At 48.8% G+C, this 22,316-nt stretch overlaps 2 protein-coding genes across 3 annotated transcripts; both read left to right on the forward strand.

Moving 5' to 3' along the window:
* The first annotated feature begins 1,015 nt into the window (after window positions 1-1,015).
* Ccr8 (C-C motif chemokine receptor 8) lies at window positions 1,016-2,077 on the forward strand. Its single transcript, XM_032909440.1, has one exon. It carries the CDS (start codon window positions 1,016-1,018, stop codon window positions 2,075-2,077), a length of 1,062 nt encoding a protein of 353 aa, XP_032765331.1.
* A 7,969-nt stretch (window positions 2,078-10,046) lies between these two features.
* Slc25a38 (solute carrier family 25 member 38) lies at window positions 10,047-21,692 on the forward strand. 2 transcript variants are annotated; one of them, XM_032911150.1, is made up of 7 exons: window positions 10,047-10,266; window positions 13,952-14,073; window positions 14,890-14,974; window positions 17,581-17,760; window positions 18,188-18,362; window positions 19,806-19,972; window positions 20,970-21,692. In XM_032911150.1, exons 1-7 carry the CDS (start codon window positions 10,138-10,140, stop codon window positions 21,090-21,092), a joined length of 981 nt encoding a protein of 326 aa, XP_032767041.1. In that variant the 5' UTR covers window positions 10,047-10,137; the 3' UTR covers window positions 21,093-21,692. The 2 variants fall into 2 exon arrangements, with proteins under 2 accessions (XP_032767041.1, XP_032767042.1); XM_032911151.1 differs by lacking the exon at window positions 10,047-10,266 and adding an exon at window positions 12,380-12,665.
* The last annotated feature ends 624 nt before the right edge of the window (window positions 21,693-22,316 follow it).

Consider the following 22,316-nt stretch of genomic DNA (forward strand, 5'->3'; position numbering starts at 1 on the left):
CGACCTGGTGTTAGACATGACTGAATTTCAGCCTTCATCGCTAAGCTTACTTCTGGTGAGCCTGGTGCTTTTCATTTTGAGAATAATTGGGATCGTACTTTTTTTTTCTATTGCATTTTAAATCATTTTGGGGGTTATGGAATCAAAGAATGAATGAATGAATGAACGAATGAATGAACTAAATTTATAAATATCATGGGATACATCTAAAGCAAAATACAAAATGAGACTTCATGTATGTCGCCTAGAAATGTGCATATAAATATTGTCTATTACATATGTATGTACTTTGCTTGTTTGAGACAGGGTTTCTCTGTGTAGCTCTGGGTGTCCTGGAACTCATGCTGTAGACCAAGCTAGCTTTGAACTTGGAGACCCATCCTTTTCTGCCTTCCAAGTGCTGGGACTAAAGAAGTGTATCGACATGCCTGGCCTGTATTTTGTTTGTGAATCCATAAAATGAAAGAGAAGCCAAGCACAGTGGCACATGCTTTTAATCCCAGCACCTGAGAAGCTGAGGCAGGTGGATCTCTGTGAGTTTGAGGTCAATTTAGTCTACATAGTAAGTTCCAGGACAACTAGGGCTATATAGTGAGACCTATCTCAAAAATAACAAAATTGATTAACTAATTAAAATGAGAGAGAAGGAGAGGACAGAGAGAGAGACAGGAAGAGAGAGAGAGAGAGAGAGAGAGAGAGAGAGAGAGAGAGAGAGAGAGAAGAAAGGTGGTACAGATCTGTAAAACCTCCGCTTGGGAGGCTGAGGCAGGAGGATCATGAGTTCAATGCCAGCCTGGGCTATGAAGCAAGTTCCAGACCAGCCCAAACCACTTAGTGAGACCCTGTATAAACGAAGCAAGGTCTAGGAGGATAGCTAGGTGGTAGAGCATTTGCCTCACACCAACACCCTGGTATTGAGCCCGAGGGAGAGAGGGGAGGTGTTTACAGGCTTCATTATGTGAGTATAGTCCTCAGTACCTCTCCTATGCCTGTCTGACCAGGTTTTCCCGCCTCGATGGATTACACGTTGGAGCCCAATGTCACGATGACCGACTACTACCCTGACTTCTTCACCACCCCCTGCGACACAGAGCTCCTCCTCAGGGGCGGCACGTTGTATCTGGCCGTCTTGTACTGCATCTTGTTTGTGCTGGGCCTTCTGGGAAACAGCCTGGTCATCTTGGTCCTTGTGGCCTGCAAGAAACTGAGGAGTATCACAGACGTCTACCTCCTGAACCTGGCCGCTTCTGACCTGCTCTTCGTCCTCTCCATTCCCTTTCAGACCCACAACCTGCTGGACCAGTGGGTGTTCGGGACCGTGATGTGTAAGGTGGTCTCTGGCCTCTACTACATTGGCTTCTTCAGCAGCATGCTCTTCATCACCCTCATGAGCGTGGACAGGTACCTGGCTGTCGTCCACCCTGTCCATGCCATCAAAGTGAGGACGGCCAGAGTGGGCACAGCCCTGAGCCTGGCGGTGTGGCTGGCTGCCGTCGCGGCCACCGTCCCGCTGATGGTTTTTTACCAGGTGTCCTCTGAAGACGGCATGCTACAGTGCTTCCAACTTTACGACGAGCAGTCTCTGAGGTGGAAGCTCTTCACCCACTTTGAAGTCAACGCCTTGGGTCTGCTGCTCCCCTTCGCCATCCTCCTGTTCTGCTACGTCAGGATCCTGCAGCAGCTGCAGGGTTGCCTGAACCACAACAGGACCAGAGCCATCAAACTGGTGCTCACTATAGTCGTCGTGTCTTTACTCTTCTGGGTCCCCTTCAACGTGGTCCTCTTCCTCACGTCCCTGCACGACATGCGCATCTTGGAGGGATGTGCCACCAGGCAGAGACTGGCCCTGGCCACCCACGTCACGGAGGTCATCTCTTTCACGCATTGCTGCATGAACCCTGTCATCTATGCTTTCATCGGAGAGAAGTTCAAGAAGTACCTCGTGGATGTGTTTCAAAAGAGCTGCAGCCACATCTTCCTCTACGTCGGGAGACAGATGCCAGTGGGGGCGTTGGAAAGGCAACTGTCCTCGAACCAGCGATCTTCCCACTCTTCCACACTGGACTACATCTTGTAAGGGGGGTGTTGTGCACGACAGGCAGCCTCCACCTACATTGCCCTTCCTGCCCCCAATCTTCTCCCCCCACCTCCCCACCCTGCTCACTTCTCCCTTCCCCTCCTCCCACTTCTGGCTTGCAGAGACAGAATCTCACTATGTAGCCCAGTCTGGCTTTGAACTCTCGCCCTTTGGCCTCAGCCTCAGCTGGACCAGCGCCACCCTTCTTTAAAAGAGATAGAATACATTTTTTTTTAATTCCTTGAAAAAAAGTGACCTCTTAGTTTTGGGAATTTTGTGCCTCTGTCTATGACAGATAATGTTTTGTAGTTTTTCTCTTATATTGTTCTGGCCAGGTTTGGTTCCCTAATATGTATTGACAAATACTTTTATTCCCAGGACTGAAGAGATGGCACTGCAGCTAAGGGGACTCTGAGAACTGGGCCCAGCTCTCAGCACCCACATGGTGGCTCAAAACGTCTGTAATCCAGTTTCAGGGGATCTGGTGTCCCTGTCTGGTTCTGTGGACACTAGGAACACATAGAGCCAGTGTACATAACTGCAGGTAAAACACTTGTACACATGGAACAGAATAAAATAAAGTCTATCCTCTGAGATGGTTTGTGTAAAAAATGGCATTACTTTCTCTTTGAAGGTTTGATACAACTTATTAATAAAGCAATCCGGGGTACTACTGTACGATTTAATTTACCAGACAGACACGTTCAGCCTTTTTATCTGTTCTCGATTTGTAAGAAATTCTGCTGTTCCCTTTAAGCTCACAAATACTTGAGCATGAAGTCTTCACAATTAATTTTGTTGAACAATCTTTTTTTAGTATGGGGATGTCCCTTTCCGGTCCTGATACTAATCATTTGTGGCTCTCTCTCTCTCTCTCTCTCTCTCTCTCTCTCTCTCTCTCTCTCTCTCTCTCTCTCTCTCTCTCTGTGTTTTCTCTCTGTCTCTGTGTCACTCTGTGTCTCTCTCTGTCTCTCCCTTTCCTCCCCCTCCCTTCCCCCTCCCTCTTCTCTCCTAGTTCAGTTTTGTGGGACTTATCTGATGCTTAAATCTTTACAGGGACCAGCCTTTGGCCTCACTGACTTCCTGCCTCCTCTGCTCTTTGATTTCTGTTTTTATTTTCATTTCACCTTTGGGCTTAGTATTTCTATGGGCTCCCGGAATCTTCTATTCACTAAGCGTTCGCTCAATGCTACAGAGTTCTGTCTGAGCATTTTGGTTTTGGGGTGCATTTTACACATTTTAAGTTTGATCTATGTAGTCTTCTACCCCTGTTTTAGCCACTGTTCTATTACTGTGAGGAGACATCATGGCCAAAGTAACTTATAAAAGGAAGAAATTAGCTGGGGGCTTGTTTGAAGTTTCAGAGGGTTAGTCCTTTATCATCATGGTGGGGAGCAGGGAGGCAGGCAGGGAGGCATGGCACTAGAGAAGCAGCTGAGAGCTTTACAATCTGATCCACAGGCAGGCAGCAGGGAGAGAGAGGAGAGAGAGAGGGAGAGGGAGAGAGGGAGGGGGAGAGAGACAGACAGACAGAGACAGAGACAGAGAGACAGAGAGAGACACAGAGAGAGAGACAGAGAGAGAGAGACAGAGAGAGAGACTGAGAGAGAGACAGAGAGACAGAGAACTGGGTGGGCCTGGAGTGAGCTTTTGAAACCTCAGAGCCCACCTCCAGTGACATACCTTCAGCAACTAGGCCACACCTTCTAATCCTTCTCAAACAGTTCACCAACTGGGGACTAAGCATGCAAATTCATGAGCCTACGGGCCCATTCTTATTCAAACCACCACAACGCTCGTACAGTATCTACATACACCCTTCTCAGAGAGCATGCACATGGGATTTTATTTCTTTAGGATGTATCAAGAGTTATTTTATGATGCGAATGCGGCTTCCATTCACCCGTGAAGGTAACAGGTTGCTTCTGCAGGTAGTTAGTCACACTGTTCAGGGCTTCTGTGTTCTTGCTCTTTCTCTACTTCCTTCTTGGGGCGTTTGTGAACCAATGAGTCTACTGAGGGTTGCTTCCAGAGGTCTATGGGTCTATAGCTTTTTGCAGGAGCACGATCAACTACCAGTGGCCATATCGATGAAGAAAATGTCTGTCCACCAAGACTTTTGTGTACGTTGTTTAAAACATTTTTTATTTTAAAAATTATTTATTATGAGTGTGGAGGTCAGGTCAGAAGATGACTTGTAAGAGTTGGCACTCTCTTCCCTGCATGGGGGTTTCAGGGGTGGAATCAGGCACCTTCGCCTTTGAGCGACTGTGCAGGCTGAATCCTTGATGGTTTTTTTCCTGGTGTTTACTCCATGAGTTGATAGGAGAGCCACATCAAAACACCCGACTTTGATTATGGCTTATTTATTTTCCATTTCAATTCTGTTTATTTTTACTGTATGTTTTGAAGCTGTTATTGGATGTAAACAAATAAAGAATTGTTCTGCATGTTTTTAAAAATCAAATAGCCTCTCTTGTTACTAAGAAATCCCCTTTGTGCCCAACAATGCTTCTTTTCTAAGAGGTAGGTGGGTGGATTTGAGGCAGGATCTCTCTACATAGCCCTAGTTATCCTGAAACTCACTGTGTAGCCCAGGCTAGCCTTGAACTCACAGAGAGCCACATACCTCTTACCTAAGAGTGCTAAGATTAAAGGCACCAGTCACCATGTCTGGCCCAATAATATTTTTTAAATTATGTATTTATGTCTATGAGTACACTGCAGCTGTCTTCAGACACACCAGAAGAGGGCATCAGATCCCATTACAGATGGTTGTGAGCCACCATGTGGTTGCTGAGAATTGAACTCACAACCTTTGGAAGAGCAGTCAGTGCTCTTAACCACTTAGCCATCTCTCCGGCCCTCAATAATATTTCTACAAAGCAAGTGTGAGGTCAGTCTAGAATACAGAAGACCCTGTCTCCAAAAAAAAAAAAAAAAAAAAAAAAAAAAAAAAAAAGTTTAAAGGAAAGAGTTTGGAATCTTAGACCCAAAGCCACAGACTCGTAGCTCATTAGTTGTATCAGCCAGCAAGGCCACCATCTTCTTCACAGTCTGCATGCTTCTCTGATAGAACCTTGCAAGCAGCCAGCCCTGTGTGATGGCAACATGCTGTGTGGGTGGGACAGGCAACCGTACGGTGTGTGTGAGACTCGGGGAGTGCAGAGGGGGTCCTCCGGACATTTTACCAGACTGTAAGCTTCCAGGATTCTCTTTTTTGTGTCCTGTTCAGACGCTTCTATGTCAAGAGTCACTCTGGCATCCTGAATCACACCAAATTTTCTGATGGGGCAAGGAAGGACATGACTTGGTCCTGGTGCATCACTTACAGCCAGCCTCAGATAAGCTCTGAAGGTCAGTGGGCCACGGCTAAGATGGGGATGGTGTGAGTGGAGACAGAGGGGCCATCAGTCCTGCCTGCCCACTCAGCTGCCTGATATCATGTAACCCGTCAACTCCCATCGCACATTTAAACGATAAATCTTTACGTAACAAAATAAACAATAGGGCTTTTTATTTTTATTTTTTTAGTCAAACTTGGGATAAGTGATTTAACTGTTTGCTGCTTCCAATTCCTTACCGGTTAAAGGGAGCAAAGCTGGAGAGCTAGCTGGCGGAGGAATTGGTTAGAACAAAGAAGTTGTGCTCTATCGCCCTCTGCTGTTCACTGACTAGCGGTACCACCAGCTGCCCGCAGTTGCAAAGAATTTCCCACAGTTGTGCATCTGTGTGCCCGCCCACATGTCATGTTGTTCCTGGGGTCCCAGAAAGCTCCACTCAGTCACTCTTCCCAAGCACGCCGATTAAACAAGGCAAGTCATGGAGCTGGAGAGACGGTTTAGTGGCTAAAGGCAAGGACTGCTCCTGCAAGAGGGGCTGAGTTTGGTTCCTAGTACCAGAGTTTGGCAGGTTGGTTTGGCACCTCGTAACTGCCGGTAACTCCAGCTGTAGTGGATCTGATGCCTGAGCACACGCTCCATGCCTCCACCCTCCCCGGTTTTATAAAACAGAGAAAAGTCAGAGGCTTATTTAGTGTGGTGATATTGGGGAGAGAAACAAAAAATGTGATTTAGAGACGCCACGTCCATCTTCAGGGTCCTGGGTTTAAATAGATGGAAAGCTATATGCAGAGCTAAGCCATCCTTGTTAGGTGTGGTCTCACACCTCATCACTGTCTGGGCTCTGCCTCTCCTGCCTGGTGGTCCAACAAGTGTCTGAACTGTGTGTGATATCTTGCTGGACGTGGGTTCAAGTCTGTCTTCTTGTTACTCTCAGGGCTGTCTTTCCCTTCCCCAGTATGAGATCTCTGGTCGTCCCCCCCCCAACCCCACCTCCCTCGTGAGATCCCTGGGGAAGCTTAAGTCCTTTAGGGTTCATTGGCTTCATAAACTCAGACTCAACAGGAGGAGCACAAGTTCTCTCCCACTAGAGTGGTTCCGGGTAAGAGCCTGTTGTCAGGGGAAGGCTGAAGAGCTGTTCTAGACTCCAGGATGGCTCATTGGAATGTGCGACCTATGAAACACATGCTGGATGCTTTGGGTTCATCTGGCAAACCCGCATTTGGACTATGCAATTGAATACATATTAACAAGCAAGCGGGCAGACACTTCCAACAGTGTCTGGGGTACGGTCAGATCATCTGCCTGTCTTGTTCATTGCTACATCCCAGATCCAGGCTTTATTTATTTGCTGGGTGAATTGAGGAGCTAACCCTTGAGGATCATTAAGAATCAGGCAGAGCTGTGGATAGAGAGGCAGCTCAGCATTTAAGATGCTTACCACTCTAGTTGGAAGACCCAGGTTCAGTTCCCAGCACCTACGTGTCAGTTCACCTGTAACTCCAGCTCCAAGGGTAACTGTGGGTCTCCCTTCTTCCCAGGGTCATTGGCCACCAGCCCGTGAGGATGAAGGGAACAGAATCAAGGAACAGGGTTTCAGATGGCCCATGAGTATGAACAGAAATGATGACAGTCTGGAATCAGCTTCAGGGAGACAGATCAACTTTATTTGAGGTGAACTCAGGGCTATATAGTTTTGTTGAAGGAGGTGGAATACCCAGGGTTAGTGCAAGCCATGTGTAAAGGTTATGACAAGCAAGTGAGTTTCCTGGAGATGGCCCACCATTTTACATGGCTGCAATGGGTGCACTCTGAGATGCATGGATCCCAGAGACTTCATCCCAGGATTGCTTCTCTATGCTTTTCCTGTCCCTGTTACATAGGCTAACGACTCCTGGACATCAGCCCACCCTATTAGGCAGATCTCCTGTAGAATCAATATGGAGATGAACTTTCCTGAATTAATGCTATTTAGATGAATTATTGACTTTATAGAATTCTTGATTTAATTCAAATAATTTTAAGAAGAAAGTTTAAGGAGATGGTTTTAGTTGTTTTGCCAGAAAGATGTAATAAAGTTAGAATTAAGAATAGAATGTGCCGGGCTGGAGAGATGGCTCAGTGGTTAAGAGCACTGACTGAAATTCCAGAGGTTGAGAATTCAATTCCCAGCAACCACACGGTGCCCCACAACCATTTGTAATGGGGACCTGATGCCCTCTTCTGGTGTGTGTGAAGACAGCGACAGTGTGTTCACCTACATAAAATAAGTAAATCTTTAAAAAAAGAATAGAATGTGCCTGCTCCTCGTTAGAATTGTGAGTAAAGGCGGAATAATAAAGAATTCAATGAGCTTTTATAAGTTACACTAAGAAGAAAAATAGGCTTGGGGTAGATTCGTGATCAAACAAAAACTTTCATTCTAGGTCAGGTCCAAGGATGAGGCCACAGGTGTGCACTGTGATAAGCAAGGCCACGTGAACTGTTGCTCTGAACTTATGAGCTACAGAATGAAACACCGCTTTTGAACTTACCATCAACATCCTTCTGTGACTCCCCCTTTGTGTAACATTTCATCTATGAGGTAATTTTCTAAAGAACTTTTGTCTAAGAAGGTACAAAATGCTGAGAGAAAAAGTGTGGCTGTTGGGCTCTGCTCCATCCACCAAATGTGTATATATGTGTATATGTCTGTCTACATGTACGTACAATGTGTACATATGTACATACATATTTATGTAGGTATATGTGTATGTAGATAAGTATGCATGTTCACTTGTGAAATTGGTGAAACAGGTGGTCAGGCCCAGTCGAGTGTGTATGAGTGTGTATGCGTGTGCGCGCATGCGTGCGTGCGTGCGTGCTCATGACTTTGTCTTTTTTCTTTGTCTCTGGCTCATGAAGAGTTAAGGAGTAAAGATCCCAAGTAACTAAGTGTCTGTTCTTAATCCCCTGCTGCTATTAGTAGGAGCTAATTGCCAGGAGTCATCAGCTTCTGGCCCCCAGAACAGTAAGAGAGAATTACAGGCCAGGGGTCATCAGCCTTTGGTCATCCTATGCTGCCCACCTCAGTACCTGACCCTATGGGTCTGGTCCCAGCACAGAGTGAGCAAAGGTCATCAGTTGAAGGCTAAGGTACTGAGATGCCTTATTAACATGGGGGGGGGCGCTCCAGGAATCGGAGGTGCTTGCTGACCAGGTTCTTACAGGGAGAAAGGACGCTGAAGCTGTCATCTAACCAACGCCACATTTCTCAACTGTGATTCCACATGACTCTAGCTTGTGTCAAGCTGACATTAAACTAGCCAGGTCAACAGGACAAGCTGTGGCAAGGCTCTCTGATTTCCAGGTAGGAAGCAAAGGTCGGAGGCAGGATGCCTGGCCATCGATATCCCTTTGATGGAGACTCACTTCCCCGGATGGAAGATCCGGGCATCCGGAAGTCCTTTAGCTAGGACTCGGAGTGTCTCTGCGGGAGCCCCTGTTCCCTGTGGCCTCAGCAGCAGCTGGATTCTAACACTGCCTCCTTATAAGCCTCAGGACCTCCATGATTCTGGGAGACAGCAGAATATCCAAGAGGAGTCCGAGCACAGTTGAGAAGGCAGAATAAAAAAGCCTTCTGTGACAACCCCTACCTCGCCCCAACCCCACTCCCCAAAAGTGACAGCCTAGAGAGGAAGTCATCAAGAAGTAAAAAAGTGATGGGGATGTCAAAGTGTATCTCTCTACAGCTGATGGCTTCTGGGGGGCGTGGCGGGTGGCCCTTGGGGCGTGGCTACCAGGAGTTTGACCATGCTCCAGTGAGCATATAGAGCGAGTTCCAGGATAGCCAGGGCTACACAGAGAAACCTTGCCTCAAAAATCAAAACAAAACAAACGAACAAAAAGCATAAAGACGAGGCTTGAGAGCCAGCGGTTAGAAAAGCACTTGTTGTTTTGCGGAGGACCTGAGGTTGGTTTCCAGCGCCCAGGTAGGGCCGCTCACAACTGCCTATGAGCTCTTGGCCTCTGCAAGTACTACACTCATACGTACATACCCACACATATAAGTAAAAATAAAAGCCAGGCATGGTGCACATGCCTTTAACCCCAGCACTTGGGATTAAAGAGGCAGGTGGAGTTCTATGACTTCAAGTTCAGCCTGGTCTATAAACAGATACACAGTTAGTTAGCTCCAGGGTAGCCAGGGCTACACAGAGAAACCCTGTCTTGAAAAGCAAAAATAAAACAAAAAAGGCGAAATGTGAATGGTATTTTTAAAAATTCGTGTCTAAAAAGAAGGCATTCCACCCTGCTTCAGTTCTTTTTTTTTTTTTTTTTTTTCAGCTCCAAAAAAAAAAAAAGAAAAGAAAAGAAAAATTCGTGTCTAAAAAGAAGGCATTCCACCCTGCTTCAGTTCTTAAGTATAAATTAAATACAATGAAAACTCAGCCAGTCACCCATCTCTAAAAGAGCTTTAGCTACCAAAAGAAAAGCGACGAGCAGGAGACAAGTCTTTCTAACTCCGCAAATATGAACCCCGGACCCTGTAGTTCTGGGTGGAGCCACCAGGTGGCGATGAGATTTCGTCGCCGGATGTATACGTCACCGGAAGCGGGATCTCACCTTTTTGACTGGTTTCTCCTCCTTTCCCCTCCCCCGGAAACATAGGGAGGCTTGTCTCGGGTACTAAGACCCGAGGCCGGGCGGCCGGGCGGCGGGGCGGTAGGGTGGGGAGGGATGGGCGTGAGCGCGGAGCCTCGGAGCCTCTCAGTCGCCCGGGCCGGGCTCGCGTCCCCCGTGATCGAGAAGGCGCGCTCGGCGCTGCTGCCGTCGCAGGATGTAGAGGACACAGTGGAGACGCTCATGGTGAGCTCGTGGGAACACGGGCATTGTGGGGTAGGACAGTGCTTCTAGAACGTTCTACTTCTAAAACTCTCTAACGGTAACTGATAAAAGCGCCTCTGGGCACCACGGGCCTCCCTTCGACCGCCCGCTTCCCTGCAGGTGGCTGCTTCAGCTTTCCAGGTTCGCCAAGGTCACGCCCCTTCCGTCGGGTTGGCTGCGCTGCCGGGCTGCCATTGGTGGAGACGGGGGCGGGGAGGGGCGGAGTCTTTCATAGCCAATCATAGACGGAGGTGGGGCTGTTCAGGGTGGGCCTGGGCCAGGATGCGCTTCAGTGGGGCGTGGATGCGCAGCTTTGGGGGATGCCTTTTGTAACAATTCTTGATTTTTTGAGTGGGGTCTAACTGTGTGGCTCATGCTGGAACTCGCTGTTTAAACCAGGCTGGCTTCGAACTCCAGACTGCTAATACTAAAGGAGTATGCGCCCCTATGTCTGGCTCTGTGGCTCCAGGACCATGCCTTTCAAAACTGCATACCTTTTCTCTGGTCGGCCATCTTCCCCCTTCTGATGTGTGTCAGATGTAGAGATTTTGTGTTTTTCGTTTTGCTGCGGGGTGGTAGAAATTGTGGAACTATTTGGCATCGTGTTTTGCGTAGTCCTAGTTATTCATTGTGCTTTTGGTTTTTACTCTTATTTATGTGTGTGTTGGGGGTAGGTGCACAAGAGTGCAGATGCCCAAGAAGGCCAAAAGAGGGCGTTGGTATCTCCTGGAGTTGGAGTTAGCGGTGCTTGTAAACTCCCCTTTCCGTATGGATGCTGGGAACCTTATGGTCCCTCTGGAAGAATACTGTTCACGTTTGACTGTTCTCCAGCCCTTTCTGATTGTTTTAATCTGTTCTCACACTTAAAAAAAATGGAATATTCAACTTTTTTAAAGCTACGAGTAAGGTTGAGCTACTAAAATAAATCAAATCTGTCTTGAAGTCAGAGGTGTAGGCTTTCAGGAAAGCACCTTCTTTTCCATCATTATAAGAAAACTAAGCCCAGGGCCAGCACGGTGGCTCATGAAGAGGCAGGCTGTGTGAGCATGAGACTGTCTCAAAACAAGTACAACAGACCCACAAAATCCACTCTCAAAGGATGCGCTGTAAGCATACAAAGGTCACAAGGCTGTTAAACTTACCTGCTTTTTTGTTTGTTTGTTTGTTTTGGGCCGTCTCATTGGAATTGAGGCTCCAGTTTGCAGTTTTTAAAGATGACCTGGCTGTAGGGTAGGAAGTAGATTGGAGGGGTCAAAGATTGAGGTAAAAAGGTTGTATCAGTCAGTAGGGAAGGAAACTGTGGACCTTTGAACCAGGGCTGCTGAAGGAGGTGAAGAAGCAGAATGAGCAAGTTTGTAGAGGCCCAGCCCAGAATGGGCGTTCCCTTGGGAGGGGCTTGCTGAGGAGCCGGTTGAAGTGAGGGAGAGAGATAAGCACGTTTGTAAATGTCACTCAGGTGCCTGTGGGGCATCTGAGCAAGGGCAGTTTGGGTTTGTCTGGAGCGGTTCGGTGTGGATAGAAAGGATAGAAACTGGAGCTGGCGGAGGGATGTGACAGGATAGTTCAGTGGAAGAAGAGAGTGAGCAGGGCCAGAGAGATGGGTCCATCGCTGGGGCTGGCCAGGGAGGAGGACTCACCGATATGTCTGATTTCTCCTGGCACACCACCACGTTTGTAACCCCTGCTCGTTCCCGAATAGATTCAGTCTTTAGAGAGTCTTCCTGCTGTTGGGGCTGAAGGGGCAAATAGGGCAGACTGAGGGCATTATCAGGAGAGGTCAGGGAGCAGCAGGCAGAGCGAGTCTCCTGGGGCTGGGGAAGAAGTAGGTGTGGAGGGTTGTTGCCCAAGTTTCCAGTCTGGACTGTTGACTTTGAGATCGCCATGGGCAGGAGGGGACACGGGGTGGCAGAGTGGATAGGAGGGAGGATAGAATGGAACATTGTGAAGTCTGGTCATGGGTGAGGCTGCTCTGAGAGGGCTGCAGACTGATGAGACTTGAGATGCAGCAGTTCTGAGGAACAGGCAGAGGGAACAGAGACCTGTATCCAGTTGGGGTGGGGTGGTAGGGTGGGGTGCTAGTGGAAGAAACCAGTACTTAGAGAGGTAGTCACTGATATCAAATATACCTAAGAGTTGAAGTAAGTTAAGGACAGGGCAGAAGGTGGGGCCTAGACTGAGTCTCCAGGAGCCTTACTACAGGAGGTTCTGACTAGATGGCAAGCCCAGGGCCTGAAGGGTGACTGGCAGGAGGGATTGGAAACACAGTGTGGCGCTGGAAACAGAGGCTCTGGGACTGGTTTCCAGGCAAAGGAGAGATGTCTCAGGAAGAGAGGAACCTGGTGTGTGAGGAGGTTGAACTCCCCGATGCTGTAAAGGCTCAGGTGAGGCTGAGGTGCAGTTTTGGGAGTGTTCATTAGTGGAAGAACCAGGCATCTCTGGGGATGGGGCATTGGCTGCCAGTACAGCAGATGTGTTGAAATACACACTGCCTGGGTTTGCCTGCTGTCTTCTGAGAGCCCCTGCTGGTACCCTAGGCTGTCGTCAGGTCCAGTATTCACCCCTCAGCACTTTCTTAGTCCCGGTGGTCTTGACACTCACTCCAGTTCTGATTGATAGAAGTAAAGGTGTTCTCTTCCCTGAGATGGACACTGTAGATGACAGTTTGGTTCCTGGTAATCTGACGCAGCAGACTTCACAGTCATTGTATGAGCCATCAGGGCTACGGTGGGCCAGTTATTTAAGCAGTAGACTATGACCATACCTCCCGGGATGCACCCTGTCTGATCTCAGGAGTGGGGGTGGGGGAGTGTGCAGATGCCACTAAATGAGGAAAGAGCTGGTCTCCAGATGGGCTTGCCAAGTGTCCTGTTCAGAGGAGAAGGAGTTTCCAAGTGCCTGTTTGTTGTTCTTGGGATTCTGCTGTGTTCTGGAAAGGGGACATTGTTAAGGAAGCTCCTACACCCTGCACTGAGGCTCCTGGGTGTGCCTGAGGGTGGTATCTGAAAGAGAGCTGCCCATCTGTGTGGAGCCGGAAGATAAGCCAGTTTTTGGAGGCTGAGGGAGGGTGGTTCATAAGCCAGAAGGGACTGCTGTGCAGGGTTGTTGGTGGTCTACTCTGGCCCAGCGAGATGGGGGGTGTAGAAGGGAGGCAGAGTACTTTTGTTGTTTTCCAGACAGAGTTCCTTCCCTATGTACCCCAGGCTGACCTGGAGCTCAGAGACCCACCTGCCTCTCCCCCCTCTCCCACCCACCACATGCCTCCTTGACAGCTTGAAAGGCAGAGTGTTAAGCACAAAATTACATGGAGTGCTGTACACGTGGCCAAGCTTGTGCTTCATGGCTCTGACGTGCTTCTATAACTATCCACAGATCCTATAACCAGGTAGCCTGGGCGCTGGCAGCTAAAACTCCATGTTGCATAAGGAGACGGTCAGTAGTCTTTCAGGCATGCCAGATAAGGAAGTGTGGTAAGAAAATAGGGGAACCAACATTATTCAAAGTGAATAATGAGACCAGAGGGCCCTTTCTGCTGTGCACTTTTCAGAGACGGAGAGATAGAGCAGGGCTGTGACAGGTGGTTTCAGAAAAGAAACCACAGATGCCTATGTGGAGAAGGGAGCTAGGCATGGTGGGTAGGTTTGCTGATGCCGTGTTGTCTGTCTTGCAGTTACATCCAGTGATTAAGGCTTTCCTCTGCGGCTCCATCAGCGGAACCTGTTCCACGCTCCTCTTCCAGCCTCTGGACCTCCTCAAAACCCGCCTGCAGACCCTGCAGCCCTCAGACGTAGGGTAGGCATTGCCCTGCTTCGTGGAGGAGCCAGGATTAAATTATTTCCTTACATTAGAGAAACACAAGCTAGGCTCGAATTCCTTTTGTTGTTGTGTTTGCTTGAGTCAAGAGTTTTCTTCTGTGTATCCCATGCTGACTATGAACTTGCAATCCTTCTGCCTGTGTTTCCTGAGTACTGGGCCATGTGCTTTGCGGATACTGTTTTCTGAAGACAAAAGTTAGTGTGGTTTTCTCTACATACATATTATAATTTAATCTTGCTGATTAGATGGGATCTTTCTGAGCAGCCCCAGAGGGCCTCCCTGGGTGAAGTTCGCTTTTTCCTTGTGCCAGCTTGCTCTGTTATAGCTATGATGCCTGGAACTGGGTTGTGTGGAAGTGACATCCATTTTAAATGTGTGTTTTGTGTCTCTCAGCAATATGGGAACTGCACAAAGTGTCTGAAAGTGGAATCTATCCCACTGTTTGTGGTGTGAATAAATAGGTAAATATGTATTGCAAAACCATGAACTCATGGAAGTCAAGAATAATTCTAGGGCTGGTGAGATGGGCCAGCTGGTAAAGTGTTTGCTGCCAAGCCTGACAACCTAGGTTGGATCCCTAGGACCCACTTGGTAGGAGAGAACTGACTCCTGCAGGTTGTCCTCTGACCTCCACACACGTATGCATGTATACACACACTGTGCATAATAAAATTCTAAAAGCAAGTCTAAGACGCAGCATAGAGATTGCTGTGTGCTCTGTGAGTGGGGAAGTCTGGGATGAGGATGCCTAATAGATTTCTTTTCTTGTCCTGTCCCGTTTGTTTCCTTCAGGCCCAGGCGTGTTGGGATGCTGTCTGTGTTCTTGAAGGTGGTTCGCACAGAAAGTCTTCTGGGCCTTTGGAAAGGGATGTCGCCTGTAAGCTGCCTTTCAGATCTGGGCTCTCTTATGGCACCACTTTTCCTCCTCCTCCTCCTCCTACTCCTCCTCCTACTACTACTACTCCTCCTCCTCCTCCTCCTCACCCTCCTCCTCCTCCTCACCCTCCTCACCCTCCTCACCAGGCACTCAGGCTTCCCATGGCATGGGAGTCAGGAGCCCTCCCCATCTGTGTGGATCGGTTACTTTACACTGCTGTGACCAGCTCCTTGATAGAAGCAGCTTAAGAGAGGAGACACTGTTCTGGGCTTGTGTGAGGATGTAGTCCATCATGGTGGGAAAGACCTTGGAGTAGCTCTCAGCAGCCTTGTGGGAGGGGCATGAGGCAACTGGTCACACCTCAGCAAGCAGGAAGCAAAGAGCTAGCTATAGATGGCCCTATGACATAGCTCACTCCGGTGACCATGCCAGCAACCACACCTCCCACCTCCTGTTCTGCAGCCTCTCTAAAGGGCACCACCAAGTGGGGACAGGGTGTCTAGACAAGTGGCGTGTGAGGGGCATTTCCCTTTCAAAGTGTTCTGTGGTTTTGCTCTCCAGTCGGTCCTGTCCAATTCTACAGTGAACAGTTGATAGGTTTTTAATCAAGCCCTGTTGTCCCTGTGGCATGTCCTAGCCACGGTCCACTTGTCTTCATTCCCTGTAGCTGCTGAGTGAACAGATCACCTGCTGGGGAGCACGAGGCTTGTGCTTAGGCAGCCCATATTTTACTTACTGAGGTTCTCGGTGCACAAGAGGCTTGCAGTGTGCTGTGCCAACAAGAAGCTGGGCAGGGCTTTCTGGGAAAAGGTGGAAGATCTTAAGAAGGAAAGAAAACCCTCCCTTCAGGAGGAAGGAATACTGTGGCCATGACATTGTGGAGAAGGAAGAAGAAACCCACACTTGTTTTGTTGTCATAGTTCAGATCGGTCACAGCCTCAGTGTGTGGCTGGTGCTAGGTTACCACAGTGCACTGCACCTGTGAGCAGAACAAGAGCAGAAAATTTGGTCTAATTTAGCCTGCTCGAAGACTTCAACAAGAGATCTCCTGGAATGAGTGACCACTCTCATTCAGCACAAGTGAGAGATAGTTTCTTGTATTTGGAAGCGGGCTTGGGCAGGAAAAGACCACATGTGCAGCTGGAGTTGCTGCCACATTGACCTGATTGTGCAGAAAGGAGACTGCAAGCCATCAGACGTGAAGCCGTGAGCTCTTCTCAGAGGCCCAACCAGTGGGCCTGCAGCCACAGCATGCACTGCTCTTGCAGGAGACCTGAGTTCTCGCCCAAAACCCAGGTCAGGCAGCTCATAACTGCCTGCAACTCCAGGTCCAGGAGATCCAACGCCCTTTTCTGGACTGTTCTATCATACACACATGCAAACCCATGTACAGACACATCCGTATACATATAATTAAAAAGTAACTGTTGGGCATAATTCCAGCACTCAGGAGACAGGGGCAGGGGGATCTGAGGTAGCAGCCAGCCAAGGCTGTGGAGTGAGACCCTGTCTGAAACAAAGCAAGGGATGGGAAGAGTTTGTCAAGTCACACATCAGAAGGTGGAGAACGGGTCAGATCCAGCCATGTGGATATTATCGAAATTTGTGGGATCAGATCGCCCTTGGGTGAGCCCTGAAGGCTGTGGCTCCTGCAGCAGCTCTGATGAGTTGAAGGAAAGACACCCGACATGGCGGTGTACTGAGCAGTTTCAGAAATAAGTCAACTTTTCATCTGTCAGCATCACCTGCTCCTCAGCCCAGCCATGGGGTCACATGGCTCGGTCCCCATGGCAGGTCAGGGTCAGCAGGAGCCTGACCTACCAAGTGCCCGTGTTCACCTTGTCTCCTCTCACCCAGGCCCTTCATTAGCTCCCAATACCACAGGAAGAGGGAGAAGCGGGCAGTGGGATGTAAGGTGAGGGAGGCTGCAGTCATGCATGTTTTATTAGTTACTGTGCCTTGTTTGTAAATGAGGCTTATCATGTGTGCTTGGACAGTGGAGACAGTAGTGTGCATAGGGTTCAATGTCATCCACTGGTCTGGCCACCCCAGCAGGTATGAGGAGAGTGCTCATTCCTCCTAAAGTACGACTGTTGGCACAGCACCAGCCCCAAAGCTGGCGTCCACTGCCCGTCAGTGTAGCCTTCCCTCTGCCACCACTGTGAACATGGGCTGGGGTACCCACATCTTTATTTCTTTGCCCAAAGGCTTTTTGTGGCCCTAAGGACCCACCTTGCCGGAAGTACCCAGGCTTTGGTTTCCGCCCTCCCCACAGCAGCTTCCAGCCACTAGAAGATGGAAAGTGATGTTAAACTACACCCTTCCCCTCAGCAGAAAGATCACAGAGGGTGGGGTGTTCACTGATTGCTAGAGCTTTCGGGAGTGGGGGTGTCCGGTGGGGTGGGGACTAACTACAGCTGTAACTGCTTTAATCCACTCTTTATTGGTTGCTGCCTGTCCTGTCCCTGCCCTTCTCACTGGCTCCCTTCACACCATAAACACTTTGCATGTGGATCACCCTGGGCCCTCTAGAGACCACCCTCCAGAGGCGTCTTGCAGTTTTGAGTCTTTGATTCCCTCCTTCCTCCCTCTGCCTGTCCCTGCAGTCCATTGTGAGATGTGTCCCTGGCGTTGGAATCTACTTTGGCACCCTGTATTCTTCTAAGCAGTATTTCTTGCGAGGCCATCCTCCCACTGCCCTGGAATCGGTCATCCTGGGCATGGGATCTCGCTCTGTGGCAGGAGTCTGCATGTCACCCATCACAGTGGTCAAGACACGCTACGAGGTGAGTCATAGTTCTAGAACCTTGGGGGTTCTGGGTAATGAGCACTGCTGTCAGCCCTGGGTGCATAGTCTGACTTAGAGTCAGATATGTTCAGATAACTCACTTTTGGGGGCTGGAGAGATGGCTCAGTGGTTAAGAGCACTGACTGCTCTTCCCGAGGTCCTGAGTTCAATTCCCCAATTCCAAGCAACCACATGGTGGCTCACAACCATCTATAAAGGGATCTGATGCCCTCTTCTGGTATGTCTGAAGACAGCGACAGTGTTCTCATAATAAATAAATAATTCTTAAAAAATAAAAGATAACTCACCTTTGTAGGCAGGGCAAGCCATGTGCACCAAAGCTGGTATGTGACACGAAGTCTGCTTAGGCCACTGCTCAGATGCCACCAGCCTGTGCTGTCACTAAAGCTGCCCTCCCTTTGCAGAGTGGGGCTTACAGCTACGAGAGCGTCTATGCAGCCCTGCGGAGCATCTACTGTAGTGAGGGCAGCCGTGGCCTCTTCAGGGGCCTGACAGCAACTCTGCTTCGTGACGCCCCCTTCTCGGGGCTCTACCTGATGTTTTACAGCCAGACCAGGGCCACAGTGCTTCATGGCGCAGGTAAACGAGGTGGGCAGAGGAGTAGCAGAGCCACTGGGGTTTTGCCTTTTTCTCTGGGGTGGTATTAGCATTTTAGGAGCTGGGATGCAGAGGTAGGGTGTCAGACTCTGCCCCAACAGAAGCCTTGTGTCTTCTAAGGGCAGAGGGAAGGCTAGGTGAGAGACAAGTGTGTTTTATCAAGGTTCTGCAACAGCATGCCACAGACACAACCTGAGGGATTCTAGGACAGCAGCTTTGGGGAACAGCCTGTAAGTCTGTTTGTCAGTGCATACTTGGTATGAGTCCCTGTCAGACCAGTTTGGGAACACTGATAGCTGTGGACCTGAGGAAAATATTTTCACTTCCTTCCCTTTCTGTATTCCCTGTTCTTTGAGCCCTTCATTTGGGTGGAGGTAGAACTGTGAACCTGAGGTGTTTGCTGCAGACTTTTCTCACCAGTGAGCTTGTGGACCACACATGGGCCACATCTGTGGGTGGTAAATGCTCTCTCTCCAAACACAGCAGAGTTGCCTGAAACCCGTTCTGCAGGATGACCTGAACTCAGTAAAGTGTGGGGACAGCTGCAGAAGTGAACATGTTACCTGGTGACTGCTCACCAGCTGCAATTAGTGTGTGCGGAGACTGGCTCCTTTCCCCAGGGACCAACTGTGACCCTGCAGGTTATAACCTCATTTTACAATGGAAATTTAAGACAGGAAGGAAACAAACAGGTGGTATTTTGTTTTTGTTTTGACACCTAGCCTTATTACATAATCCTGGCTGGCCTAGAATTCACTGTTGTAAACCAGGCTAGCCTCGGACTTTCAGAGATCAGCCTGTATCCCCCTCCAAAGCACTGGAATTAAGATGAATCACCAGGCTTGACCCATCTTGTACAATTAATATACATTAAGTAAAAAAAAATTTCTCACCCATTAGTTATAAAAGTCTCTTAAAGTTGGAATTAATCAGTAATTTTTAAATATTGGAAATATATTAGTCTTCTTGATGAATAAAAACTCAAGTTTTCCTATCAAGTCAGTAAAAGGTGTGTTCACACCTGCACTGTCCAGTGTTCCACACCTGCACTGTCCAGTCAGGGGGTGTCCACACCTGCACTGTCCAGTCAGGGGTTGTTCACACCTGCACTCTCCAGTCAGGGGGTGTCCACACCTGCACTGTCCAGTCAGGGGGTGTCCACACCTGCACGTCCAGTCAGGGGGTGTCCACACCTGCACTGTCCAGTCAGGGGTTGTCCACACCTGCACTGTCCAGTCAGGGGGTGTTTACACCTGCATTGTTCTAGTCAGGTGCTCCATAGCTGTCAGCGACAGATACCATTATCCAGACACATCACAGACCTTTGTCAGATCTGCTTTGAGCACACTGGGTAATTCTGCCTCTTCACCGTGTATCTGAAGAACCTACGTTTACTAACCTCAGACTGCTCTTGTTCTGTTTCAGACCAGCTGGATGCTGCTCTGATGCCCCTTGTTAATTTCAGCTGTGGGGTATTTGCTGGCATTCTGGCTTCACTGGTGACTCAACCTGCAGACGTAATCAAAACCCATATGCAACTCTCCACAGTGAAGTGTCAGTGCATTGGCCAAGTGGCCACCCTCATTCTCAAGGTAAGGCTGCAAAGTGTGTGCTGCTCTTGGGTTGGGGCTGTCTCTCAGGCAGCTGGACATCCCCCTCCCAGTGTGTTAGCAACATTGGGGAGCATTAGAATTGTGCTTCCCAGGGGCTGCAGCAATGGCTCAGCAGTAATGGTTCCTGCTGAGGACGTCATCTCCGACAGCCTGATCTAGATCCCTGGTTTGGCAAATAGCCCTCGTGTGTATTTTGTATGCTGCCTAACGTTTGTTTGCAGTGTATGAATGGTACAGCTGACTGAACAGTGGTGCACACTTGTCGTCTTAGCTCTGAGGTCTGTGGAAGGCAGATCATGTCAAAGCAAGCAAATGAACCAGAACAATAAAAACAGAACCACAGACACACCAACCAAAACTATACACACAACCCTGTGTAAAGATTTCCAGCTAAGAGTTCCCAGTACAGAGAGCTTTTTAGCTGTCTGGGTCTGGTTTTAACTGCTGTTCTCTTAAAAGGTAGGCGCGCGCGCGCGCATGTGTGTGTGTGTGTGTGTGAGCAAGTGTGTGTGCCCGTGGAAGCTAGGGGTATTGCGTCGCCTGATACTGGAGTTATAGACAGTTGTGAGCTGCCTTGTGGGTGCTCACGATGGAAAGCAGCAAGTGCTCTTAGCTCCTGATCTTCCTGGTTCCTAATACACAGCTCTGGCTGTCCTGGAACTTGTTATATAAACCAGGTTGGCCTTGAACTCAGAATTTACCTTTGAGTCCCGAGTGCCAGGATTAAAGGTGTGTTCCATAACTTCCAGCTCTAACTACTGATTTTTAAACTAAGAAGTCTCTGTAGGGAGTGCAGATCTAAAGGAGTGGACCTCAACATTACAGTAAAAGTAGAGGTTCCTTGGTTATCTCCTTAGGCTCACAATTCATAGGTTTGGCATGACATTTAAACAACAAGGTTCTAAAATGGAGTAACCCCGTCTGGTGCTGGTGTTGCCCTTTGCTTCTGACGATTTCTCACTTGTTTCCATCACAGACCCATGGGCTGCGTGGCTTCTTTCATGGCAGTGTTCCCCGGGCCCTCCGTAGAACTCTGATGGCTGCTATGGCATGGACTGTCTATGAAGAGATGATGGCCAAGATGGGCCTCAAGTCCTGACGAGAGAGGGCTGGAAAGGAAGATCTGCTGTCCGGCTGGTTCCTGCCATGGCTGCTGCAGCTCACTCTCCTGGAGTCAGGGGAAGAACACAACATCTCAAGAGCCAGGCACAAGTCTGCATTCAAAGAGAGCAGATAGGTAGCTGGAGCCACAGGCGAGGAGTTGTCAGTGCCCATGGCTCCATGCACACTCCCCATCAGTGCTGTACACGGGGCTGGAAGCTTGGCTGCCCCACAATGCTACTTGAGAGGAGGCCTCTGCTAGGTCGCTCTGTTTCAGCTACCTGCCTACAGTACAGGGCAACTTAGAATGTTGGTAATGAAGGAATCCCACAGTAGAGAGGTGTGGGCCTCCTGCCATGTCTGAGGGCAGGAGTCTCAAGTTAGGGAAGACTTGGCCTAAGAGAGCTGCGGTGGACCAGAGAGATGGCTCAGCAAGGAGAGGTGCTTGACAGAGGCTGCATTGGCCCTGGACCCACGAGGTACGGGAGAGAATTGCTGCAAGTCGTCCTCTGACTTCAAACGAGCACTGTGGCAAGCACCCACACCCAGTGAACAAACAGATGTAATACTTTTAAAATAAAGACTGCAGCAGGGTGGAGATGTGTTTTGTCTGTGACAAAAACAGAACAAAAAGCAAGATGTACGTTAGTTTTGTTCCTAGGGAGCCCCTGTAGCCCAGAGACCAGGACTGCCCTTCCTAGGCTCAGATGTACTATTGGCAATCTGTGCTATCCCACACTTTCCATAGTTAAAGTTCAAATGAGCACAGTAGAGTACTCTGATGGACAGCATTTGAAAAACAGAAAAACAAAAACCATAGCAGAGGGGGCTGGAGAAATGGCTCAGCAGTTAAGAGCACTGACTGTTCCTCCAGAGGTCCTAAGTTCAAATCCTAACAACCACATGGTGACTCACAACCATCTGTAATGGGATCTGATGCCCTCTTCTGGTGTGTCTGAAGACAGTGACAGTGTACTCACATAAGGAACACACTGTTAGCACTTGAGGTAGACACAGGTAGGACTCCGAGTTCTGGGTCAGCCAGGGCTACACGATCAAACCCTGTATTTATCTCTCTCTATATAAAAGTTCTAATTAGCAAACCTAAATAGTATGTCTCCCTCAGAATAGCAAAGTAGTTCTAGGGGTGACTTAATTTTTGACCTGCCATGTAAGTCCCTAAAACTTAAAGACATTCATTATATGTGAGTACACTGTAGCC

This window comes from Rattus rattus, chromosome 8 (genome assembly GCF_011064425.1).
Source record: "Rattus rattus isolate New Zealand chromosome 8, Rrattus_CSIRO_v1, whole genome shotgun sequence".
In the NCBI taxonomy this organism is placed as follows: Eukaryota; Metazoa; Chordata; class Mammalia; order Rodentia; family Muridae; genus Rattus; species Rattus rattus.

What these genes read in the sequence shown, in the direction of transcription:
- Ccr8 (XM_032909440.1), top strand. Translation starts at nt 1,016, where the DNA reads ATGGATTACACGTTGGAGCCCAATGTCACGATGACCGACTACTACCCT.
- Slc25a38 (XM_032911150.1), top strand. Translation starts at nt 10,138, where the DNA reads ATGGGCGTGAGCGCGGAGCCTCGGAGCCTCTCAGTCGCCCGGGCCGGG. An exon ending in ACACAGTGGAGACGCTCATG is followed by an intron (nt 10,267 to 13,951) that starts GTGAGCTCGTGG and finishes TCTGTCTTGCAG; the next exon opens with TTACATCCAGTGATTAAGGC. An exon ending in TGGCCACCCTCATTCTCAAG is followed by an intron (nt 19,973 to 20,969) that starts GTAAGGCTGCAA and finishes TTTCCATCACAG; the next exon opens with ACCCATGGGCTGCGTGGCTT.